Here is a 26,738-nt window from a genome sequence, read left to right as displayed (position 1 = left end):
AAAATGTTAAAGGTTCTAGAAATGTTGCCAACAGGAAAAGGATTGGACAATGTGAATTTTGATTAATTAAGAGAGCTGGCAGTACTGACTGAGAAATAAGATTTTGTTTCCGCTGGAAACTGTGTAATTTTGGTGTAGAAATTTTTCCATTTGTTGTGAATTGTAATAATTAAGTGATTTTTTAAAAGTTGTCTTCTGAGATAGAAAAAGTTTGCTGATGTTGAGTACATATGAATTGTGAAATATAGATATTTACTTAACTATTTTTTTCTCTTCTGAAGGAAGTTTTAAAAGTGTGTTTCACTGGGTAGTCTGCTTCAGTTGTAATATAGTATGCTAATTGTGTGGAGGGAAGATTGATTAACTAGGCCTCAGAATAATGGGTGTTTCTAGAGAATGGAAACTCACAATTGGTTTTGAAGACTATTGCATGTCAGGCAAAGATGAAAATGGGTATTCTACTCATAGACTTTAGGATCAGAAGGGACCAATGTGATCATCTAGTCTGACCTCCTGCACAAAGCAGGCCACAGAACCCTACCCATCCACTTCTATAACAAACCTCTAACCTATGTCCGAGTTATTGAAGTCTTCAAATTGTGGTTTGAAGACCTGAAGCTGCAGAGAATCCACCAGCAAGTGACCCATGCCCCACGCTGCAGAGGAAGGCGAAAAACCTCCAGGGCCTCTGCCAATCTGCCCCGGAGGAAAATTCCTTCCCGACCCCAAATATGGCGATCAACTAAACCCTGAGCATGTGGGCAAGACTCACCAGCCAGCACTCAGGAAAGAATTCTCTGCAGTAACTCAGATCCCATCCCATCCAACATCCCATCATCGACCATTGGGCATACTTATCTGCTGGTAATCAAAGATCAATTGCCAAAATTAAGCTATACCATCCCTTCCATAAACTTATCAAGCTTAGTCTTAAAGCCAGATATGTCTTTTGCCCCCACTACTCCCCTTGGAAGGCTGTTCCAGAACTTCACTCCTCTGATGGTTAGAAACCTTCATCTAATTTCAAGTCTAAACTTCCTAGTGTCCAGTTTATACCCATTCGTTCTTGTGTCTACATTGGTACTAAGCTTAAATAATTCCTCTCCCTCCCTAATATTAATCCCTCTGATATATTTATAAAGAACAAGCATATCCCCCCTCAGCCTTCTTTTGGCTAGACTAAACAAGCCAAGCTCTTTGAGTCTCCTTTTATATGACAAGTTTTCCATTCCTCGGATCATCTTAGTAGCCTGTCTCTGAACCTGTTCCAGTTGGAATTCATCCTTCTTAAACATTGGAGACCAGAACTGCACACAGTATTCCAGGTGAGGTCTCACCAGTACTAACACCTCGTTATCTTTGCTGGAAATAGCTCGCCTGATGCATCCTAAAACCACATTAGCCTTTTTAACGGCCATATCACATTGGCAGCTCATAGTCATCCTGTGATCAACCAATACTCCAAGGTCCTTCTCCTCCTCTGTTGCTTCCAACTGATGTGTCCCCAATGTATATCTAAAATTCTTATTATTAATCCCTAAGTGCATGACCTTGCACTTTTCACTATTAAATTTCATCCTATTACTATTACTCCAGTTTACAAGGTCATCCAGTATCAGAGGGGAAGCCGTGTTAGTCTGGATCTGTAAAAGCAGCAAAGAATCCTGTGGCACCTTATAGACTAACAGATGTTTTGGAGCATGAGCTTTCGTGGGTGAATACTCACTTCGTCAAATGCATGTAGTGGAAATTTCCAGGGGCAGGTATATATATGCAGGCAAGCTAGAGATAATGAAGTAGTTCAATCAGGGAGGATGAGGCCCTGTTCTAGCAGTTGAGGTGTGAAAACCAAGGAAGGAGAAACTGTTTTTGTAATTGGCAAGCCATTCACAGTCTTTGTTTAATCCTGAGCTGATGGTGTCAAATTTGCAGGTCATCTAGATCTTCCTGTATGATATCCTGGTCCTTCTCCGTGTTAGCAATACCCCCCAGCTTTGTGTCATCCGCAAACTTTATTAGCACATTCCCGCTTTTTGTGCCAAGGTCGGTAATAAAAAGGTTAAATAAGATTGGTCCCAAAACCGATCCTTGAGAAACTCCACTAGTAACCTCCTTCCAGCCTGACAGTTCATCCTTCAGTACGACCCGTTGTAGTCTCCCCTTTAACCAGTTCCTTATCCACCTTTCATTTTTCATATTGATCCCCGTCTTTTCCAATTTGACTAATAATTCCCCATGTGGAACCGTGTCAAATGCCGTACTAAAATCGAGGTAAATTAGGTCTACTGCATTTCCTTTGTCTAAATAATCTGTCACCTTCTCAAAGAAGGAGATCAGGTTGGTTTGGCACGATCTACCTTTAGTAAAACCATGTTGTAATTTGTCCCAATTACCATTGACCTCAATGTCCTTAACTACTTTCTCCTTCAAAATTTTTTCCAAGACCTTACATACTACAGATGTCAAACTAACAGGCCTATAGTTACTCGGATCACTTTTTTTCCCTTTCTTAAAGATAGGAACTATGTTAGCAATTCTCCAGTTGTACAGTACAACCCCTGAGTTTAGCGATTCATTTAAAAATTCTCGCTAATGGGATTGCAATTTCATGTGCCAGTTCCTTTAATATTCTTGGATGAAGATTGTCTGGGCCCTCCGATTTTGTCCCATTAAGCTGTTCAAGTTTGGCTTCTACCTCAGATGTGGTAATATCCACCTCCATATCCTCATTCCCGTTTGTCATCCTTCCATTATCCCTAAGCTCCTCATTAGCCTTCTTAAAGACTGAGGCAAAGTTCTTATTTAGATATTGGGCCATGCCTAGGTTATCCTTAACCTCCTTTCCATCCTCAGTGTTTAGCGGTCCCACTTCTTCTTTCTTCATTTTCTTCTTATTTATATGGCTATAGAACCTTTTACTATTGGTTTTAATTCCCTTTGCAAGGTCCAACTCTACTTGGCTTTTAGCCTTTCTCACTTTATCCCTACATGTTCTGACCTCACTAAGGTAGCTTTCCTTGCTAATCCCACCCTTCTTCCACTCCTTTTAGGCTTTCTGCTTTTTCTTAATCATCTCTCTGAGATGCTTGCTCATCCAGCTTGGTCTACAACTCCTGCCTGTGGTTTTTTCCCCCTTTCTTGGGATGCAGGCTTCCGATAGTTTCTGCAGCTGCTACTTAAAGTAATTCCAGGCCTCCTCCGCATTTAGATCCACAAGTTCTTCAGTCCAATCCACTTCCCTAACTAATTTCCTTAATTCTTTAAAGATAGCCCTCGAGAAGTCAAAAACCCTAGTCCCAGATCTACTTTTGTTTATCCTTCCATCTAGTTTGAACTGAATTAGCTCATGATCACTCGAACCAAGGTTGTCCCCTACAGTCATTTCTTCTATGAGGTCCTCACTAGTCACCAAAACCAAATCTAAAATGGCATCCCCTCTTGTTGGTTCTTCAACTACTTGGTGAAGAAATCCATCTGCTATCACATCCAGAAAAATCTGAGCCCTATTATTATTGCTAGCACTTGTCTTCCAGTCTATATCTGGGAAGTTAAAGTCTCGCATGATCACACATTTCCCATTAGTGTTTACTTCATTAAAAACATTAAAGAGGTCTCTATCCATATCCAAATCAGATCCCGGCGGTCTGTAGCACATCCCAAGCACTATCTCAGGGGAGGCTCTAGTAGCTTTCTTTCCCAGTGTGATTTTTGCCCAGACAGACTCTGTCTTGTCCATTCCATCACTTCTTATTTCTTTACAGTTAACCTCCTCATTGATGTACAATGCTACTCCACCACCTTTGCCTTTATTTCTGTCTTTCCTAAACAGCACATAATCTTCAATACCTGTACTCCAGTCATGACTACTATTGCACCATGTTTCTATTATCCCTATAATATCCGGTTTCACTTCCTGCACCAGTAGCTCTAGTTCCTCCATTTTGTTCCCTAGGCTCCTCGCATTAGTTTATAGACATCTTAATTTTTGCCGTTTGGCTTCACTGACATTCTTTACCCTGTTAGGCACAGACATTCTACCACCAGCATCACCTGTTACTCTGCTATCTACACTACCCTTCCTCCTTATGCCAATTCTTCTGTCCACGACTGTATCCCCGCTTACTTTGTTTACTTCCCTCTCAAGGTTAAATTCCGGCATGGAGATCTCCTGGACATCTCCCAACCATCTCCCCCAAATTCCTAGTTTAAAGCTCTCTCAATCAGTTCAGCAAGCCTCCATCCTAGAAGTCTATTTCCCTCCTTACTCAGGTGAAGTCCATCCCGAGAGAACAGTCTTCTGTCCGTAAATGCTTCCCAATGGCCATACATCCCAAAGCCCTCCTTATAGCACCACTGCCTGAGCCATTTGTTGATCGCCATAATCTTGTTACACCTTTGTTTCCCTTCTCTAGGAACCGGCAGAATCCCACTGAAGATCACCTGAGCCTCGATTTCCTTAAGCATCTTCTCCAGTCTGGCATAGTCTGCCTTGATACGTTCCAGAGAGTATCTAGCCGTATCATTTGTTCCCACTTGAAGGACAATCAATGGATTCTTTCCCGCTCCCGCCAGGATCCTTTTCAGCCTTAGGTCCACATCCTGTATCTTAGCACCCGGCAGACAGCACACCCTTCTGTTCTCCCGATCAGCTCTAGTTACAGGCCTGTCTATTATTCTCAGTAAGGAGTCTCCAATCACGTAGACCTGCCCTTTCCTGGTGACAGTGTGATTCTCTGTTTGTTCTCTCTCCTACCCCCTCTCAAACCATCCTAGCAGCGGAAGAGTAGGTGTGTTTCGCCATCCCTTGACCTTACCTGGTGCCACCCTGGGGCCGCTCAAAGATTCATGGATTTGTAGGATTGAGCAGATATGGGAACTTCGTTGCACAACACCTGGTGCAGTGCCATCACTCATAGTCACTCTGGCTGGCATAACAATCCTTAGGTAGACTATGTTTGTGTGTATGTTTCCTGTCCTCTTCAAAAGGAAGGGACCTAGATTGCCAGATACAGTGGTCACCATTAAAACATGTGCATCTGCCAATTCTTAGCTTTCCATATATTTTTCCCATATAATTAGAATACGTAGTATTACACCCTGTATTTAGACTAAGTAATATCTGTGAAACTAAGTTTCCATTGTGTGATAACTATTGGCAAATGGTGACTCTTTGAGCTAATGGTCATGATTCAAGTAAAGAAATTAACTGGTAAAGCAAGTTTTGTGGCGGAAGGGGGTGTTTTATCAGAGAATCACTGGCAATCATGAGTAGTGGAGGAAAGTAATCATCAGTAATGTACCAGAAGAGAAGAAAATGGAAAAGTAAAATAGAAACACAGAACTTCACTTTAACCTCTAAGAAAACTGCTAATGATTACTTAACTATCTCACCCTGGAGCCCATTTTGTTGAAAAGTACATCCACCTAGGCTATAAGGTCAATCTTGTAATCTTTAGTAAATGGGTAGGGCTTGTCCATGTTGATAAATTTTCTCTGTTGTGGCTGAGAACTTACTACTCCCAGAGTGAGTTAGCAGATTTACAGGGACACGCAAATCCATGGTTTTAAGTGGCTCCACTGTGCAATTTTTGAATCCCCATAGCAATAATATCCTCTGCTTGTTTCTACCCTGACAGTGCAGGTGCTAACTTACTTCTCATAGTTGTTTATTCCTTTAACAGCGATCTTAAATCTTCCATGTACATCCAGCATGTGCCTTTTTTCTTTCTCATGAGATATTTTAGAGTAGGAGGAGTTAAGTCTGCTGAGACATATGCAACTTTGTTCACATCTGACATATGAAGTCAACTCAGGACCACTTTGTTTTCATAAAATACACAGCACTGTGGCTTAATGGATAATCGTATAAATGCCAAGATTTAATGGGCAGAGTTTAAGATGATTAGTAAGGCTAGTTTAGTTGGGAGATAGTTGTGTAAGGACTCAAAGTACTTGTTCATTAAAGCCATAGAGAACTACATAGAAATCATAGCTAGATAAGAATGTGTATGTGTTGGGATAGAAGCTATGCCTTCCTCTATGTTTGGGAAGAGCCTAGTACACTTTGAATCCTATTACAGTTGAAATAATGATACATAAGAAAGCAAAAAAGTTGAAATACCAAATTGATATTTGTGAAGAAGTTGAACGAGCCTAGATGAAGTCTGTCCTTTTGAGGATATGCACCATTGTCTATACCAGACTAACCTTCGTACTATTTTTGGCTACAAGAACAAAAGGAATTGTTTCCCCTCAATTCAGCTTGGTCTTGGCATTTTTCCACTGAGCGGTGGTGTGCCTCATCAGCTCCCATTGTAGCCAATGGGAATTGCAGGTGACTATCTCATAGGTTCATTCCTCAAAGTACACTGCATGTGTTCTTTCAAATGCTCTGCTGAAAAGTTTAATGCCAACCAATCTTGCAGAAGCCAGAATCCACTTCATGCAAGAGTTTTCTTTCCATGCTCCAGAGTTGTTGCCTATGGATCTGGCTGAGAACTTGACCTGGCTCAGAACTAGAAAAGGGAGGCTGGCAGATTTTTTTTAGTGGATTTTATTACCATGTCTTTATATTTTTCCATTAGGTCACTGCATCAGGCTATGACCACTGTAAGAAAAACATACTAAGGAGAATGAGATTTAGCATAGAGGGAGCTGGAGATTTGAAAGAGTTCTCCTTAGTGAGATATTTTTAAAAAAAAACCAATTACCTCGTTTATTTTTTCCCTCCATCTTGTTAAATATCCCTCTGAAGGGATCACTCTATCTTCCCAATGGTGGTCGCCATTGTCATAGTTCAGGGCCACTACACCTGTATGTCCTTTTAGTGTTTCAGCGAAGGCATCTACTTTCCATTTCCAGCTCCTTTGCTGTTGCCTTTCTAGGTGGAGACCCAAGTATCTCTCCATCTGACAGGAGTATTCCCAGGCTACCCAGTTCTCTGCCTTCAGTGTGTATTTTCTAGCAAAAATATTCTGCCAATTTATATCTACAGAAATGATTTAACACAGAGTTCTTTCTAAGCAAGCCTACTTTATTCTTAAGGTAAAAAGCATTACAGAAAAAACATTTAAAACCTCAAAAGAACCTACACACATGCTAATAAGTTTACGAGGCATCACCCCACCTTAGGGGTTTTTTTGTGGTTACAAGTTCATCAGAGTTCATTACATTCTTAGTTAGGCCAAGTCTTTCCAATCCTTCCGTAAGAATTGGGGCCCTCCATAGACAAGAGATCCTGTCCGTTTGCTCGATCAAGGGGAAAGGCCTGGGTCAGCTTAAAATCCAGGCTTTTATCCAAAAGTTGTAAGGGGTTTCTGTTATGTTTTGGGGTTTAGTTTGTTGGTTCTTTTTTTGTCTATTGATCCTGGAAAATCCACCTTGAATTAATACACATGTATATCTCCCATGGGGGAAGGGTGGCTTCAAAAACGGGTAACAGAGGAAGTTCATTAGCATCCTCTCCTTCCTACTAAAGGTCCATACAATGCTACAAAAACACATACACAATTTCATTTGAATACAATGTACCCTAAAGTTATTAACCCTAATTCAGTAAGTTTTATCTTAATTCTATACAGTTTATCTTAATTCCATAAGATTTGTTCAGGATATTGTCAGTCTGTCATAACCATATCCAGCTTAGTTTGTCCTCTAGAATATTGAAACAGTTTAGGGTCTGCTTAGACCTTTCCTTTTGCTGGGAAACTGCCATTTTGCGAGGATAGTTTCTTCCTTTACTCCCTTTCAAATGGTGACAAGCTCTTTTTGGAGAGCCTCAGCTGAATGTATTTTTGCCAGGCTTAGCATTCTCAGATTGTTCAGCCTACAGCTCAGATGCTAATTACCTTCTTTAACCTAGGCTTAAAGAAGTCCACTGGGAAAATTCTTTCCTGGGAATACATGGCAAAGTTGATTTACTTTGATTTGTAGAATTCCCATTTTGCCACAGACTTCCTGTGACTTTGGGCAAGTCATTTTAATCTCTGCCTCAGTTGCCATCTGTAAAATGAGGATGATGCTTTTCCATTTAATGGGTGTTGAGAATAAATCAGTGAATACTTGGGAGACACCTAGATACTACAGTTTAGGAGCTATATAAATACATACATAGAAGATGGACAATAACAGGATGCTGTTTTGGCATTCCATGTCTTTTCTGAGGGAGAACTTCTGTGGTACATGGAGCAGGCATGCAGAGCTTAAGGGATACTTTGCTCCTTGACTGGCATCTCTAAACTTTCTTACCCTCTGTACAGCAGGAGGAGCAACAACACAATTGTTCAGGAGTTTTAGAGTCATTCTCATGAGAGGAGGAGGAAGCTGGAAGCTACCTCATCTCTTTCGGCCAGGTGTGTGTGGGGAGGGGGGCGGGCGGGGTGAGAGACTCCCAATTTATCAGATCTCTTCTAACTGATAGGAAAAATGGAAATTCCAAGCAGGCTCAAGGGAAAGTTCTCTCTTAAAAATATCAGTGACATCCCCTTGGGTTATCATCCTACTTCTGGGGAGAAGTAAGATTCTCATCTAGGCATTGCCCCTGGATTTTGCACTGCATCTCAAAATGTCTGTAATGTACTTTGGCTAACGGACATCTGATGGACTTTTGATTATACAGTTTTCCTTAATGGTTATAGAAACCCACATTTCTCACAAACTGGAAAAAATATATTTTGTACATCCTTCTTGTGCCAATGTTGGTGCACAGGATGGAAACCAGTCTCTTCCATTCTTCTGTCATTTGCTGCTGCTTCCTTGAGATTGGCTCTTCTGCCCTCCCTGCTAATGGTTCTTAACATTTTTCTTGGATACCCTCATTTCTTCACAACAGTTGGTTTTCACTTGACAGTTTCGTGTGGGAATCTGTATGTTGGCATTCAGTGTACATGCCCCAAATACATCCAGAGCTTCCTGGAAAGAGCTGGTTGGGGGTATTTCAGATCTCTTTGTTGGTGCTGAAGTCTTTGCAGTCAATGTTCAGAATCTTTCATAGGCACTTGTTTTGGAAGGCATCTAGTTTTCAGTCTGTTTTAGTAGATTTCCAACTCTTGCAGCCATGTATTAGCCCTGAGATTGTTTAAATTGAAAATTCTCAGTTTTGTTCTAGTGCTGTATATCTTTGATAGGCAACTCAACATAGTATGGCAATCTTATCGTTAACATCTCATTTCCTCTTAAGGTCTCCTTTGGTTAATATGGTGCTGCCCAGGTAGATGAACTGTTCAACTTCCTTGATATTTTTGCCTTGTAATGTGATGTTACTGGGTTTCAGTAATGTTTGATCTAGTCTAATTAATTTTCAGCATCATTTGACTTGCTATTTTTGCCAAGTAGTCTCTCTGTCCGTCTCTTTTGAAAGGTGTCTCTGGATAGCAAAATATCATCAGCAAAGTTGCTATACCAGTGTTTGTGTTGCTAATACACTTCATCATTATCTACGGCAATGCCAAACAACAACGGAGATAAAATGCAACCCTGTTTCATGCCAACATCCACACTGAACCACTCTGTTGTTCTGTTAGGGTGAACAACCAGACACTTTCCATCTCTGTACCTGGCCTTGATGATATTGACAATTTTAACTGGGATTCCATAGGATTGAAAAATATTCCATAATGTATGTAAGTGCAAGCTATCAAATGCCATTGGAAAATAAAAATATTTGATGAAGAGAGGGGAGCTTGCCATTCTATACATTTTTGTATGATGGACCTTTAGTGTAAATATCTGATCTACATGGGATGTCTTGGGCCTGAATCCACCCTTTTCTTCTCAAAGGTTTGCATCCTCTGCCTCTCTCATCCTGTGCAGTATCATACTACAGAAGGCTTTCCCTAGAACAGAAAGTAGCATAGCTCCTCTCTAGTTGTTACAGTCAGTAAGATCACCCATTATCTTATAATGATTCCATGTTTCCACTGGTCTGGTGAGGTCTCCTCTTCTTCCCAAACTTTTTTGACCAGCTGTATGAATTTTGTTAGGATGGTTGTATCAAGTAATTGTAAAACAAAAAACGTTGTTTGGAAAATTGTGTGTGAAATATTCAAAGCTTTCCTTAAGATTTTTCTAAGTGTGTGAGAGAGAAACCATCAGTTTGTGTGTGGACACCAGAAGCAGACATTAGAAGCTTTTTAATGTTTGGCGGGTTGCGTATAACCTTCAACTAATTTTAAAAATAGGGAGATTTTCTGGGAAGAGGATGCACAGAATATTAAAGGTGCACTGGGAGGACTGCCTTACAAGGAAAACCTGGACATACTCTTGAATTTTACAGATTAGCCACAACAGTAATAAATATTTTAATCTGTATTACATAATTTTCAATTTTAAAAGTTGCAAGTGTTAAATTTGCCAAACCAGTTTATTGTGTATCCAACAGAATATTTCAAATATCTTTTTGGCCAATAATATATTTCTAATTATTTTAAAATTAACTGCACTTTTTAAGTACTAATTTGTGTCCACTGAAAGCACTAATGTAAAAGTCCAGTTAACTGGCTGAGGGCTACATTATAATTGTAATTAGTGGCAATGAGCTTGCTTGCTTCAGCTGGAAAAATCTGAAGCATGCTGCGCTTTCAAATATAAAAAAATGGTTTGATAACATTCCACCAGCTTCCAAGGCTACTTTAAAAAATGCATTTTCTTTTTCAAAGAAAAGATGAAGACAAGTTTGAGGAGGCGAATATTGGTGTGGGGGCTATTTAATTTCCTGTTCAAGTCCTTCCTGTACTCTGTGCTTACAGGCTCCCCGGAGCTGAGCACCATATAATTGATGTGCAGCCTGCATTGCTGAAGGTTGGACTGCACCATTCCGTGAACGAGGGAAGATGGAATCTGATCCTCTGCTGCTAAGGGAGGAATCTGTTAAGTCAAGGCTTTGACAGGGCATAGTCTCCTCCAATAATCTTCCCCCTCTCTCATTATTCCCTCAAGTTCTACTCCAGCAAGCTGCATGTATGTATGTGTCCTGAGAAGCGGTTTGATACTGAGCTTCATTTGCCTTTACAGTGGAGTTTTGTTGCTGGTTCTGCTGCCTAATCTTCCTTTTCTGACGTGCCCGAGCATGTCCACATTAGAATCTGTGACATACCTACCTGAAAAAGGTTTATATTGTCAGAGACTACCAGGCACTCGGACACTCGGGGGCACAGAATCACTGAAGGGGAAAAGTACAGAAAACATGGGTTTCTACGGCACTTTAAAAATGATTTTTTATAAAGTAAGTAATCTGTTTTTTCTTGTTTGAGAGAGTGTGTGTGTCTGTGTTAAGGGAGAAAAAAAATCTGTATCATCAGAGATGGCTGCAGTATCTTCTCTTTTTGGTGGGTGGCTGGATGCCTGGCATTCTATTCTACACGGTGAATGAAGGCAAATAATTAAATGGCTAAATGAGATGCAAAAAGCTTTTATTTTAGGAATCTGAATAAGAAGCGAAATGTTGATCTGAGAATTTACTTTCAAATAAACTGCTTGACTTGCAAAATACAGCTCATCTATACATTAACCTGAAAGCACTTTATGCATAACTGTTCTTTAGTAAATCTTCTTTCTGTACCTTACCATTTCTCTCAGGCTTATTTTATTTTAATTTTGCTGTGAATGTACAAAAAAGTGCAAGTAATGGTGTTGATATTTACATGTAATGCAGTGAGCTATGGAAGACTTTGATACCACTCTGTATTTCTGGTTATGATGCAGAATACAGTTTGATATTTTGACTGCAAGATCAGTTATTTCAGTAAATCAACACTGTCTAAATGACTCTAGTACTTACATTAACAGATAATTATTTCACAAGGATGTTTGCTCAGGTATTTCTGATACAAGTTTTCAGTCGCATAAAAATCATCTTGAAGTCTAAAATTTATCACTAGAACAGTCTTCCGGAAACAAAGTTGTATCTTAGTATGGTAAATGCAGTTGTGTCAATGAATTTACTTGGCATCCTGTGAAGTGCTGAAAGCACATATATGTCACTAAGATGATAAGAACAGATGAAAAAGTTTCTTAAAATTGAGAAAACAGGAAATTGGAGATGTCATTAAATATAGGACTGCATGTTGATTTGAATATTTTCTATGCTCTTGTAGAAGAATAAATGAATATATCTGTTTATACTGGTGCTGGTATTATATTACTTAATACCTAACAATTTTTGCTTTTGAAAAAGTAAATCTCTTCTTTTGAGAGAGGGAACTAGAAGATAAATATAAGCATTGGTGTGAGGATATTCTCCCAGGAAAATCAGTTTAATTTTTAACTGAGATTAAAAACTTCCTATAACATTAAAATACTTCCTTAAGATTCCTACTATAAGATTTCTCTAGTATGCTGTTATACTAAAAAAATTAGATTTATGCCTCCAGTGGTTTTGCTGTCTGCTCCTGTACAATGATAAAAGATGGTCTCCATTATTCTCAGTGTTGCTTAGAACAATTTGGGGGGCAGTGAGGGCGGGTAGGGAGGGTTGGTTCTTGTATTTGGGATTTGTTATGTGGTTTTTTTCGTTTGTTGTTCTGTTTAATTTTTTTTTATGGTGACATGGTTATTGTGTCCCATGTGAGGCATGGGCAAGAAAACAAGGCTTAGCTATAAGGCAAGCTGTTTTTCTTTTTTAATGAGTATGTATAACCTTTGTAGTCCTTTCTCTTAATTACTAATGGAACAAAATACAAAAGCTTTATTGAATGTTTATTAAATGACATGTAAATGTCTGAGTATTTTGAAGGAAAATGTTTCTAATGCAAACATTTTTTATAGCTGCAGAGAATCCAGTTCATTTTAGGAAGGAAGACTGATACAATAAATGGTTGAATCCAATCATAAAGATGAACATTTTAAAAAACAGAGAACCACTTAGCATTATATATTCAAGATATCAATTTAAAACCATTCATTTTAACAGATTAAATTAGAGAAGCTAAAAACCCTCACAAATATTTAAGGTCCAAATTGATACACAAGTCATTTATACATGCTGCAGCCAATAGCTGTTGTTGCTCTACTGATGGCTAAAAATGTTTTCCCTACAATAAAAACATATCTTTTTTTTGGCATAAAATGACTTCTTAGTTGAGTCCAAAAATCTGTGGTTGAAGATTACCAGCATATGCAGCAAGTAATCCTTATTTGTTTGGCTGGAGGAACATGCCTTTCACTGGTTTCCATCTCTTTGGTAATTTTTGCAGACTTGCTTCTCCTTTTAACGGCTGCCCTGCTCTTTATTTGTATTTTGATCATATCTAATTGTGGGTGACATCCTAGACTAGATTTTATTCTTTTTCATTCTACCCCTTTTGTAAAAATTTCAGTGGCCTCTTGAAGTCATTTCGTTTAAGTCAATGTTGTTTCATAAACGTTTGAAATATTAAATTAAAAATGTTAAGATGAGTCATTTTTAAGTATTTGAAATTTTTTTGTCTTAATGCCTAAAATATACATTTGGTCTACAATGCACAGACACTATCCAAAATGTAACCCACTTCTCATTTTCAGACTTTACAGTTATAATAGCTATGAAAGTGAAATAATAGGGATGGAATTCTTTCCAGAGACTTCACAAAGATCAGTTTTTTAAATAAACCTTTAGATAGTTACATCCAAATATAAAGTAAGACAGTAGTTTTAAGTATCTGTAGTCCCCAAAGTAGCAGTGTTATAACACTTTAATCATAAAATAGATACTTATTCATTAAAACTATTTCACATTTTGTTAGTTCTAGTTGTAAACTAGAACATTATTTTAAATTATTTTATTAATGGAGGTTTCTTATGAAAATTCAGAATTAAAAGGAAAAATGTGTTCATTTTAGATATTACAGACATGATTTATGCTGGTCGTACAACTAAATCTTTGGGGTTTTTTTTCCCCTCCCCACCTTGCAGATGAAGAGAAAGTTGGACCATGGCTCCGAGGTCCGTTCTTTCTCTCTGGGAAAGAAACCCTGCAAAGTCTCAGAATACACGAGGTAATTAAATGTAATAACAGATGACCTGGTCATGCTTCTTATGTGTACATCCTGTCTTTCCAGCTGCTCAACCTGAATCATAGCTCATCTTAAATGTTAACACTACAGAAGAGAACTGATGGTATTATCCCTATTAGCATGTAGTTCAGGTGGTTAAAATTATGGAAACTGAAGTTGGATTTTAATAGAGTAGCCAAAGTTGTATTTCTTCTTTTGAGGTTTGCTTTCAATTTCCAATATAGTGCCCATCTCCAAAGAGCTTTCTACAAGGTAGAAGCATCCCTCAAAATGAAGTGTGAAATCAATACAGTTTTAAAAGGGACTTAATAGTAAGAACTTGTAAAAAGAAAGGCTTTTACGAAATATGATCAAATGTATCAATTAACTAACGCAAGTGAAATACTTGAGTGGAAAATTATGTAGACAGAACTGAACATACGATCATAAGCAAATTACAGAAAAATGCTTGCTACCTACACTATGGTATTATTGAGTCCCCGTTCTTCTCCCTTACTCATGTTGATGATGTTAGTGCACAAGTAGTTTCATTTATTTCAATGAGACTCCTTGCAGAGTAAGATAATAATCAACATGAGTAAGGGAGCAAAATAGGGCAATTTCTGAATTAGCAAGTATATTTTATTTGCTAAAGATAAGATCTTAAATGTTCTATATGCATACATTACAGTATGCTCAGTGCTTACTGTAGTTGCCATAACAACTAGATATAATTGTTCACTGATGTCCTGCTGCATGCCATCATTTTGGAATTTGCATCATTGTAAAACTTTTCCTGCTACTTTCCACTTAAAATTGGCTTAGGAAGTCAGTTCTTGAATAGGTCACTGTGGATGTATCTTAAAAGTGCAAATTACGTTTTATACATCTCTTCTTTTAAGAGGGTTATTGCACAAATGAAAAGTTCAGAAAATGTGGGAAAGTATGTTCTGTGTTTGGTCTTTGATTTTGTAAATGGCAATATTAAAGAACAGACCTTATCTTGTTAGTGAGCAAATACAACCATTCTGACTTCCAGATCTCTCTAGTTGGTATATTATTTTTTCAATTGTTCTAGTTTTCTGAGCTCATTCTGCCAAAAACCTGCCTCTTTCTGTAACAGTTCCTCACATGACACAGTCCTTGGTGTCCATAAAAAAAGACAATTCAATAAAGTATACTGTTTGTCAAAATATATGTACTTGTTTTCAGAGGAATTGTTACTTGTCCAGCTTCCTAGAACATGTGACCATGGTTTAATAGAATGAAAACAAACATTCAGAAAGTTCTAAACACAAAAAGAATAAAGTATGGACAAAGATCATGTTTAATGTGATTGCAAAGGGAAAAGATTCTGCGTTTAGTTTCTGTTGTGGATTATTGCAGTTCTGACCAAAAAGTCCAATGTAGCAGTGAAAGACATTAAAATTAAGGTATAACATCCCCTATATTAAAATAAATAGCCACCACGCATTTTATTTACTTAAAATATGTATTTTAATGCCTCTAGCCTAAAGATAGCATTTATGTTTCATGTTGTTTATAACAAGAGTCTAATTTTCTAACCCATTTTATCACCAACATTGAAAAGCTAGCCTCTGTAGAGACTTACCTTCTGGAAAAGTTGACCATATTCAGTCCTGTTGATGATAGTTGAGAAGATGTGAAAATAGTGTCTCTCAGAAACAGAGACACCCTTTGCTTGTTCACCCACACCAAGGGTAGAATTCAGCTCCTGTGCACAGGACCACTACAAGTCATATGCACCAGTTAAATCCCACATAAGCTTCATTCACAGAGTCTTATTTTTGAACTGAAGTGTTGGATTGGCTTTTTGCTGGCCCTCTGCACAGGGGTGAACAGAATTAGAAAAGTCATTGATTTTAAAAGTATTATGGATTAACTTAAAAGTCTGCCTTTTCTAAGTCTTCTTTCCATTGGAATTCAGAAGGTTGAGTTTATACACAGGAAAAAAACCCTTTTCATAAATAATATAGGACAATCTTATGACTTGATATTTTGAGTCGTTCGATCATATTATATTTAATATTGTTTAGGTAAAATGATTTAATTCTTGCATCTCAATGTTTCTGTGTGTTTTCCTTGTTGTTAGAAGGAAAGACTCACAGGTCTGATGAACCTGAGGTTTGTTTGCACCCATAAAAAAAACCATTGGGTTATTTGCATTAGCTGAATGTCCTTAAAAGATGACAGTGTTCTGTGAAACAAAGTGCTTTATATTAGCTTTTGTTTACATTAGAACTTACTGAAATATCAAGTAAAGAAATAAACCTGTTCTTATCAGTCTTTAAACTTCATCAGTTCATGCAAATTTCTGGTACATGCTGGGGAAAAAATAAAACAATAAAATAAAACAAAATTAGAGTTAAAATAAATGTTAGTTATAAATAAATCTGTATTGCATCAGTTTACAGCAATGCTCTGTCCAGTGAAATTGTGAAGAGCAAATCAGCTAAAGGACTAGTTTTACTGCAAAATATTAAATACATTAAAGCAAAATATTTACGAATCTCCAGTGTATTTGAATTCTGCATCTTCTGCAATAGTTTGTACAGATAACTATGTTTTAAATAGGTGATCCAAGATACGTAAGTAGGGACTATATCAGTGAGATACATCATGTAAAATTCTTCATTTACAAGATAAGTTGAGAGAAAATTGAAAGCTGGGCAACATTACTGGGGTAGACTTCTCTAGGCGTTTAGACCACTCACGTGGGATGGAGTTCAGGAAAGAAGAAAAAAAAAAAGACAGAAACATATATTCCTGTGTCTGATCTTTTAAATATGTGAGTGAGAAAATGGTGTGTAGATGGGGCAAAACTACTGCCTCCTAGCTCCCCCTCCCCCCAAAATTGTGAGGTTGGTGTTAATGCATCAATATGCAAACTTTTAAAATACAGTAAAATATACTGAAGTTAAACTATTCTGTTATCATTATACAAATATTAATAACCTCTTGCTAACAAAACGTATCAGGGACTTAGGTAATGGATTATTTCATTGTTTGGCAATGAGGCAGCAACATGTTTTACCATTACAGTTGAGACCTGTGACCTCCTGCTTTCCACATCACCAGAGACCAGGCACACAGGAAACATGACACACTTCGTCTTCCTTGAGTGAAAAGGATATATTTTTACTGCATCTCTTACATAAGCACTCCCTTCTGGCCAGTTGATGGAGTGGTATTCATTTGGCCTTCAGTGGATGCTACTCATTTTTTTCCTGGCAGGAAGATGAACACTAGAATGATAGAAACAGCTGTATTGATGAGAGTGAGGTTACTGACTCCTTGAATGACAAAGTTCAAACTGTTGTTGCCTGGGTAATTTCACATAAAAATCAAAACATTATATTAATTCTCATTTGTAACTGCTGTACTAAAGCATTTTAAATATATAAACATTTTATTTTTCATAATGCAATAATTTCTGTGACTTTCACTTATTTGTATCATAGCACTACTGGGCTTGTGCCATGTTCAGCTACACCTACTACTTTTGGGGACCTGAGAGCAGCCAATGGCCAAGGACAACAACGGCGCCGGATTACATCTGTCCAGCCACCTACAGGACTTCAAGAATGGCTGAAAATGTTTCAGGTAACCAGCAACTAGAGCGTGAGACTAAATAACATCTGGAATGGTTCACCTTCATGATTTAAGAAAAAACAGCCAGCTTAATGTACCCCCAAAGTGTCTGTCATTGATTCTATGTAGTCTTGACAAAATAAATGAGCACCAACTTTAAAGGAAATAAAATTTTCCATTCCAGTTAGTTACTGTACAGATTCACAAAAATTTTGCTTCCTTGGGTTTGCTACCAAAATAAACTCTACTGTTAAGCACTTTGAAATTTTCTGCAAAATCTATCCAGCATGTTACCACTGCTGCCATTGTGGTCTCAATTTAACAAGACGTTCATTTTGAGACTTGTAAGCTTTAGTGCATGGTTAGTCTCTGTGTGATTATGATGCTAAATTTATCAGAAATCTGATAATTGAAGTGGAATAGAGGGAACTCTAGTTTATAATACTTTTAAAACTTGGTTATTTGACAAAATATATTTCTGATGAAAAGGAAACTCAATGTTCATTCTTACCATTCTGTGTTTTAATCACCTTCTTGGCTTGTGCATATTTGTATAGTTGAAAAGAAGAAAAAAGAGAACTTTTTTCTCTCTTCCAATAGTCTGGTCAACAATGTCTACACGAAAAGCAACACTGACAAAGAGTCTGTAAAATAAAACGGTATTCACTAATAGTAATTAATGCAGGGGCGGCCAACCTGAGCCTGAGAAGGAGCCAGAATTTACCAATGTACATTTGCCAAAGAGCCACAGTAACATGTCAGCAGCCCCCCATCAGCTTCCCCTTCCCCCCACTCCCAGTGCCTCCTGCCCACTGGCAGCTGTTTCGTGGCATGCAGGAGGCGGGGAGGGGGAAGAACGAGAGCATGGCAGGCTCAGGGGAAGGAGTGGAGTGGGGGACTTGAGCAATGAGCACGCCCTGGCACATTGGAAAGTTAGCACCTGTAGCTGCAGCTCCGGAGCCAGTGCCTATACAAGGAGCCGCATATTAACTTTTGAAGAGCCACAGGTTGGCCACCCTGAATTAATGCAACGGAAGTAGAATATCTCCTGCATAGATGTCTATGTGTGTGTTTAAAAATATGAAAAAACTACCCACTGATTAACAATAAAGCAATATGTTTTTGTTTCTGAACATTACTTCTGTAACAGTTTAAAAAGAAGAGCTGGACCAATGTAAATATAAAAATTGCTTCGGTTATTATCAGCAATCACTTTTACAGGTTCAATGTAAACTTTCTGATACACAGTTTTAGACGGAAACTATTTTTTATAACTTGCTCGATGTGCATTATTTGATGATAATTTCATTTTGTAACTAATCTCAGATGCGAATTCTTGCCCTTAAAAAAAGTAAAAAACCTCTCCCTTCATAAATTATGTAATCTATTCATACAAAACTCATACTTTGAAGTGAAGTGGAGAAGACTAAATGATTTGCAGCAATAAGTATTCAAATTTAGTTGTTAAAGGTATGCTTTTGTGATTTTTTTTCCTAGAAAGATGTTTTTTATCCACAAGAATAAGATTTTAATGGTACACGTGCTTCTTTCTATACACAGCAGATACTTCAACACAGCTCCTGAATATTAATCAGTTGAAAGACTTTCTGTTATCAAAAGTTAGTTTGTTTCGCAACAGAGGTATTTTATTGGTAATTTTAAGTACTTGGTTTACTTTTTCACATAGTCTATAACTACATACAAAAAACAGCAGGGGGGATTTGATTTAAATCGTGATTTAAATCACTAGTCAGGAAGACTCAATTTAATCATGGATTTCTACATAAAAGTGCATTCTTGTTGATTGTTATAACCGTAATACATATTCTTCACAACTCAGAGATAGATGTAGGTTTCATTTTTTAGAAGGTATGCACTATACATTTTTTAAGTTATTTATTTTGAAAACTTTTCAGATTAGTTTTACAGCTATATCAGAAAATGAATGATTGTTTGGTTATTTCATTTACCAAACGTAAGTGAAGCAGATATTCGTGAAGTCATTGAGAGGTGAAGTATCTCCAATTCAACAGGTTAATCATTAATATTTGGAGGATTTTCTTGCCATGCTGTATTTGGAGGAGAACATCACTAGACAGACATTTAAATTGTTTTATTTCACTAAAATAACGTTATGTATTCTGAATTTTTCCTTCAACAGCAAACATAATATTTTAGCAAAAAAAGCATATTAATTTTTGAATTTAGTTAAACATTTAAGTTTCTTAAAATCAGGTTTGCTTTTGTTAAAATTGTTTTTAACTAAAATAGTTAAATGAAATATTTAAAAAAAAAATTTAAATAGACTGTGTCAGCCAGGTCAACATAGGAAACTTAAAATACTGGCTTCTGCAGTTAGCTTAGTCGTCTTCACTTTCATTTTCCGGTTTGTTCATAATCTGGAAAAGAAAAGCAAGGTTTCCTGCTTTTTCAGGTCCCAAGTGATTTCTCAGTTTGGAATGAATTAGTCCAAAGGAAGAAAATATTCTTTCTACACTGGCAGAAGAAGCTACTGCTGTTAAAAGTGAGATTATCACTTCAACAGTCTCTGAATCCTAGTGCTTAAGTGACTTCCACCAGTTCACTGGTGTGACTTTCTTTAAAACATCATCAGCAAACATATATTTCTTGAATGGTTCACCCTTAGCTCTGGAGTTTATTATAGTTGGCATTACGGAGGGATGATTGCTGGATGTCCGTGTCACAGCCAACTCCTCTTCTTCAGCAGTTAAGGTTAGACGCTGGTACTGAGTATTGAGAATATTGTCAAGAAAATGAGCTGGAGATAATGCTTGTCCCATTCGTTTTTTGTTTTTAATGCTTGTATTTTAACTCTGTCATTGCATATGTCTCTTTTTAAGATCTCACACAGTTCCTTTCAAATTTCAACAGCGTCAGCAATAAAACAGCTATTTCCCTGCATTTTGTTCAAGGCTACAGAAATAGGTTTCGAGTACTCAGTATGTGTTCAACATTTCTCTTAAGCCCAGTGTTGAGAACTTTGGCTATAACAGTGTCATTTATTTTTTCACAATTTTGTTCACAATTCGTCATCAGATTAGGCTAGTTCTTAATAAAGTGCTCAGAACAATCCACTGCTGAGTTCCATTGCACGTCTTATGAGAGAGTTAGCTTGGTTCCTCCTACTTTTTTCAGAGCAGCTGCTGCAAAGTGGTTGTTATGGAAGTATTTTGCAATTTCAACATTAGCCTTTATTTCTGGAACACTGAAGTCTTTGGCTAGAAGGTGCATCAAATCAGCACTGCAGCTGTATGTTATTAGCTTGAGACTCTTTACTCTTCTAAATAATTTCTTCTCATCTTGGATACATTTGCAGCATTGTCTGTGACCAAGCTGCGTACTAGACATTTTAATTTTTTTTCACAGTTTGTTATAGGTTTTACTGCTGCTACTTGTGAATATTCTGCTATGTGTGCATTTCCTGATGTATCAATTGTTTCTGGAAGGAAGACATTCCCTTCTTCTGTTGTCACACAAGCACATACAACAGGATCATTGTGGACATTGCTCCACCCATCAAGACTCAGGTTAACAATTTTACCCTCTAGACCTTTTTCACACTGCTCAATTTCTCTTTCATACACTTTATCCAGCAATTTGCCTGCTACATCTGCTCTGTTGGGTGGACTGTATCCTGGTATTAATGACTGACCCATGTTAATGAAGTGTGGGTTCTCAATCATACAGAAAGGATAGTTTGTTGCATAAACAAACCGGGCAATTTTTTCATCAATTACCTCTTTTTGTAATCATCAATTACCTCTTTTTGTAATCTACCTATGGTTGTTTCTGGATGATGGAGATTTTTTTTTTCTTTTTGCTACAGGTGATATACTGCCGCTATGTGACATACATGATGTGATTGAAACACTATCATTGGCAGATAACTCTGAAACTATAGAAAATGATAGTGATCTTGAAGGTGGATAGTCTTCAGAATCCTTTGTGTTGAGGATGGGTTCTCCTAAACAAAATAAGTCAATGCAGTTATTTAATTATTGTTACCATACTGCTCATTTAGTATTACTCATTGCATTCACTGACACTCAGTACTACTTTAAAGGTGAAATTGTAAAAGGAAGATCTGCCTATTTCAGCTATTTATTTTTTATCACAACTGCATCTAAAATGATAGTACCATAGAGTAACAACTATATTTTTTGCTCAAACATGAGAATTCAAGAATAGTCCAGAAGGAAGACAGGCAGCCCTTAAGACAGAAGTATGAAATAAAAAAGTTTACTATCCTGAAGATTCTGCATGTTCAGACATGTTCCATTCATCATCTTCAACACAGCTTCCTTCTGAGAAAAAACACTTCTCATGATGATGTTTCATTTAGGCAACTAGGCCTTCCCTTTCTTTGTTGCACTGTTTACATTTTGCACGCATGCCTGTCTTACCCACAGGTAGAGGAGCTTCATTAAAATATTCCCAAACTGGGCCTCTTTTACAGCCTGCTGCCATTATAGGTTTTCCTTTCTAGTGAGAGAATGGTATGGTAGATCTCAAATCAATGAAGGCTACACTCAGAAAGACCTCAAGACTTCTGGAATATGCTGCTCAAACAGTTTAACTTTGTTTCTACTGCCTGTCCCTCCCTTCTCACATTTATCTCCAGACTTCTTCTCCTTGTCCAGATGTATTCCGCCCCCAACAATCTTCTATTCATTGAACTTTTTGAAACTTTGCACTGTTACAGAAAGGTAAAGGATTGGCTCTGTGTACATAAATCTTTGTTTATTTATTTATTTATAAACAATTTTGCTGTTAACAAGCATGTTATCTCTAGAGAGACAAATCCACAGTTTGAGAACTGCAAAACTAAACATCTCTGATGTTCTAGACGGAGCACTGAGTCCCACTGGGTAGATAGAAAGATTACCTAAATAATCTATACAGAAGCCCCTGGATCCCCATAAGATTGGGTCCCTAATCCATGAACTATTAGAATTGATGTACAAAACTTTTCTTAAACATTACATGAATATATTGTCTCATACTATAGAATTAGAATGTATAATCCCTGGAAAAACAGAGTAATGTGAAGTAGGAGGCTGAATATTTTCTGAGTGCATAGGAAGAGATGGGACAGGAAGAAGCTGTTAGTCAATGGGAATTTTGCTGGTCAGGACTGCAAAATGAGGTCCCTTTATGGTTGCAGATTGTTATGAATGACACTTGTTAGATACATATATTAGCCTACAGAAAAACTGTTTCAGTAACAAATAAATCTACTCTTAATAAAAATGTAACTAGACATTTAAACTAATGTTTTAGGTCATGATTTCAAAAAGAGCCTAAAGTTATATTTCTAAATCATGATTTAGGCTCCTAAATAAGTGACCTGATTTTCAAAAGTGCTGATCATGCAGAAGTTCCCACTGATTACTTCAGTTGGAGCAATAGGTCTTCAGCACTTGTGAAAATCAAGCCAGTTATTTTGGAGCCTAACTTTTGAAACTCTTGGCTTTCAGGTTTAAAGTCACATCTCCCTGACTCCTCTAAGGGCACTTACCTTTATTACCTTTATTTCTCTATAGGAAAATAAAAACTTGCACAAAGTATAGTTAAAAATTACTTAAGATGGTGCAGTTTCTGAGCATGCACTGACAGTGTCACTCTTACAATCTGATATTTTGTTTTTGTATGGCAATCAAAATGGGAGCACTTTCTCCCTTATTAGTATAGCATGGCTGTTAAGTCCGTTAAGTAGTACTATCCTATTTCTTTATAAATCCATCTATACTGACAGTGTCTTTGCAATCAATTTTAAAATTGAATTCACAAACCAAAAATAAACAAAACAAAACCAACGTAGTTAAATTAGAGGTACAGTTGTAAATGTTTTAGTTGTGGGGAAAAAACCCTAAGAAAACTTCGCAGTTTTCTCAAAAGCTTGTAAGCTTGCCTGGAAGTCAAAATAAGATTACTCTTTGAAAGAAAATTTTACAAAGGATTGGAAATGCACACTTCTTGATGCCATGCAACCTTAATGCCTGTCCATCTCCTGCCAATCTGCCATCCAGTATTCCTGTCTGTCTAGAGTGTAAGATGGAGACATTTTGATGAAGGACTTCTGATTGTAAGGACTTCAAGTAGTTCATCGCGTAGAGCTGGGAGTATCTTAAATCCACTTTACTTATGTTGCTGCTTGTAGAATCAAGAAACTCTGGACTATACAACTTTGGTTTTGAATGTGTTTCTGCTACATAAGTATAATTTGATTTGTCATCCACCTGGTGCACAGGTGTATCAACTACATAAATTTTAGTTTAGCCATTAAGAGCTTTATAGCCTCAGATATTAATGATCAGTTTCAGTGCAACATAATTCTGTATAATTAGGGGGATCTGTCTCAAACAGTTGTCTTGAATCGATCATTTCTGATGAACAGAGATTTTCTTTTCTGTCTACTCTGAATGGTTCAAAATAAGACACAAATGGTTTCCTATAATTAGTGTACATTTTTCTTTAAATGCTATAGTGGCATACAGTCTCTCTAAACTTGATTGAAATAGTTCAATAAGATCACTTTACAGTTTCTAGAGTCACTGCTTCAATTGAGATATGCATTGTTTGAAGATTTGTCTCCTGGTCTTACAACTTCGTATCTTGGTCTCATACATCTGTTCTGAGGATAGTGTGGGTGGCACTGAAGTAGAGTTACAGTTATTTGAGTTCTATTAACTGTATATTCCCATTCATTTGAATTTCCAGGCTAATGTCGGAGTCTTTTAAGAACACTAAAATGTTCTATGAAGTCTTTTTAATTTACTATTTGACTTGAGCTCAGTGCTTTGAACATGACAACTAAAAGAAAGTCTCTGCCCCAAGAAGTTTATAATTTAAAGGACACAATCAGATAAGACATAATGCAGTTGGGGAGACAGAGAGTAGAGCTGATGGGGAAAAAGTTTCCATTGGAAATTTTCCAATCAGTAAATACTGATTTCTGCAAAATTCCAACAAGAATTTGTTTTGAAAGAAAAGTTGAAAAGAAACATTTCAATAAGGTTGAAACATCCAGTTTATTCAACATTCAGCCTTTTTGAAACAGAATCTTTAGATATTCCATTTTATATCATATATAATTTTGGCAACCTAAAAAATGTTTTACTTGTCTTGCAAATTTTGAAAGTGAAATTCCTCATGAAACCAAAAATCCAGTTCCTGCCAAATTCATCTGGAGGCAGAATTACATCAAATATTAATCCCTTCTTTACTCTCTCCCTAAACTTTTCCCACTTATATACTATTGTGGTAAGGGGGCATTTGTCTAACATGGGCAAAGTTTGTGAAACCTCCACGTTTAAATGAAGAGAGGTGGGAATCTGGCACACTGGGATTAGAAAATCTTTTTCTGTGCATAATAATGTCAATCAGTGGAGGAGCTGGAAAGCACCATCACTTTGCCTGTAATTGAGAGTGTTTGCTCTTGGCAACTATGATAGTGTCCAGCTTCTTCCACTTCTGGCAAAAAGACTATTTCTTTCAGATAGAGACCTAGCCACAGTAATTCACACATTCATCACTTCCTCTCTGGTATTCTGCAGTTCTCTTTACCTCCACCTAGACAAGATGTTCAGGAAGAAACTGTAACAGGTACAACACAGTGGTCCATCTCCTAAGCAGAACAAGCACTAGACCATATATCATGCCAGTGTTCTACAACCTATATTGTCTTCCCACGCACTTTCAGATCCAATTCAAGGTTCTGGTATTTGAGTAGAAAGCCCTCACTTGGACAGGTCCACATCATATCAAAGACTGCCTTCCTTAAGAACATAAGAACAGCCATACTGGGTCAGACCAAAGGGTCATTTAGCCCAGTATCCTCTTTTCTGACAGTGGCCAATGACAGGTGCTCCAGCAGGAATGAACAGAACAGGTAATCATCAAGTGATCCGTCCCGTCGCCCATTCCCAGCTTCTGGGCAAACAGAACCTAGGGACACCATCCCTGCCCATCCTGGCTAATAGCCATTGATGGACCTATCCTCTATGAATTTATCTAGTTCTTTTTTGAACCCTGGTATAGTCTTGGCCTTCACAACATTCTCTGGCAAGGTGTTCCACCGGTTGCCTGTGCGTTGTGTAAAGAAATACTTCCTTTTGTTTTAAACCTGCTGCCTATTAATTTCATTTGGTGACCCCTAGTTCTTGTGTTATGAGACGGAGTAAATAATACTTCCTTATTTATTTTCTCCACACGAGTCATGATTTTATAGACCTCTGTCATCTCCCCCTTAGTCATCTCTTTTCCAACTGAAAGTCTCAGTCTTATTAATCTCTCCTCATATGGAAGCCGTTCCGTGCCCCTAATAATTTTTGTTGCCCTTTTCTGAACCTTTTCTAATTCCAATATATATATTTTGAGCTGGGGCAGCCGCATCTGCACACAGTATTCAAGATGCGGGCGTAGCATAGATTTATATAGAGGCACTATTGTAGTTCCTGTCTTATCTATCCCTTTGTTAATGATTCCTAACATTCTATTTGCTTTTTGACTGGCACTGCACATTGAGTGAATGTTTTCAGAGAACTATCCACAATGACTCCAAGATCTTTCTTGAGTGGTAACAGCTAATTTAGACCCCATCATTTTATATGTATAGTTGGGATTATGTTTTCCAGTGTGCACTACTTTGCATTTATCAGCATTGAATTTCATCTGCCATTTCGTTGCTCAGTCACTCAGTTTTGAAAGATCTTTTTGTAGCTCTTTGCAGTCTGCCGGAGACTTAACTATACTGAGTAGTTTTGTATCATCTGCCAATTTTGCCACCTCCCTGTTTACCCCTTTTTCCATTTCATTTATGAAGATGTTGAATAGGACTGGTCCTAGTACAGACCTCTGGGAGACACCACTATTTACCTCTCTCCGATTTGAAAACTGACCATTTATTCCTACCCTTTGTTTCCTATCTTTTAACCAGTTACCAATCCATGAGAGGACCCTTCCCTCTTATCCCATGACAGCTTCAGTCAACATAGTTATGTTTTGCCTTGCACACTACGTTTATCCAATCCAAATACGTGTCTGTGGGAACTGAAGGCAGTGTTTTCAACAGCAAAACCAACACACTGGTTCACCCTCCCAAAAAGAGATCAGGAAGAGCCCCTTCTCTCCATCTTC

General features: G+C 37.5%; 1 protein-coding gene across 7 annotated transcripts in view; it reads left to right on the top strand.

Annotated features, from left to right (window-relative positions):
- The window catches only part of FBXW7 (F-box and WD repeat domain containing 7), a 312,721-nt gene that overhangs the window by 252,873 nt on the left and 33,110 nt on the right, over positions 1-26,738 (top strand). For 6 of the 7 annotated variants that reach the window (XM_050946417.1, XM_050946415.1, XM_050946413.1 and 3 more), the window contains 2 exons: positions 13,888-13,970; positions 17,450-17,591. In XM_050946417.1, coding sequence (XP_050802374.1) covers positions 13,888-13,970; positions 17,450-17,591 — 225 coding nt within the window. Of the gene's footprint in view, positions 1-10,777; positions 11,222-13,887; positions 13,971-17,449; positions 17,592-26,738 lie in introns of those variants that run through there. The other variant, XM_050946418.1, reaches the window with a different exon arrangement.

The sequence above is a fragment of the Gopherus flavomarginatus genome, chromosome 3, assembly GCF_025201925.1.
Source record: "Gopherus flavomarginatus isolate rGopFla2 chromosome 3, rGopFla2.mat.asm, whole genome shotgun sequence".
Classification (NCBI taxonomy): domain Eukaryota; kingdom Metazoa; phylum Chordata; order Testudines; family Testudinidae; genus Gopherus; species Gopherus flavomarginatus.
Note: the sequence above shows the minus strand (reverse complement) of the source record. Positions and strands in the feature narration are given on the sequence as shown.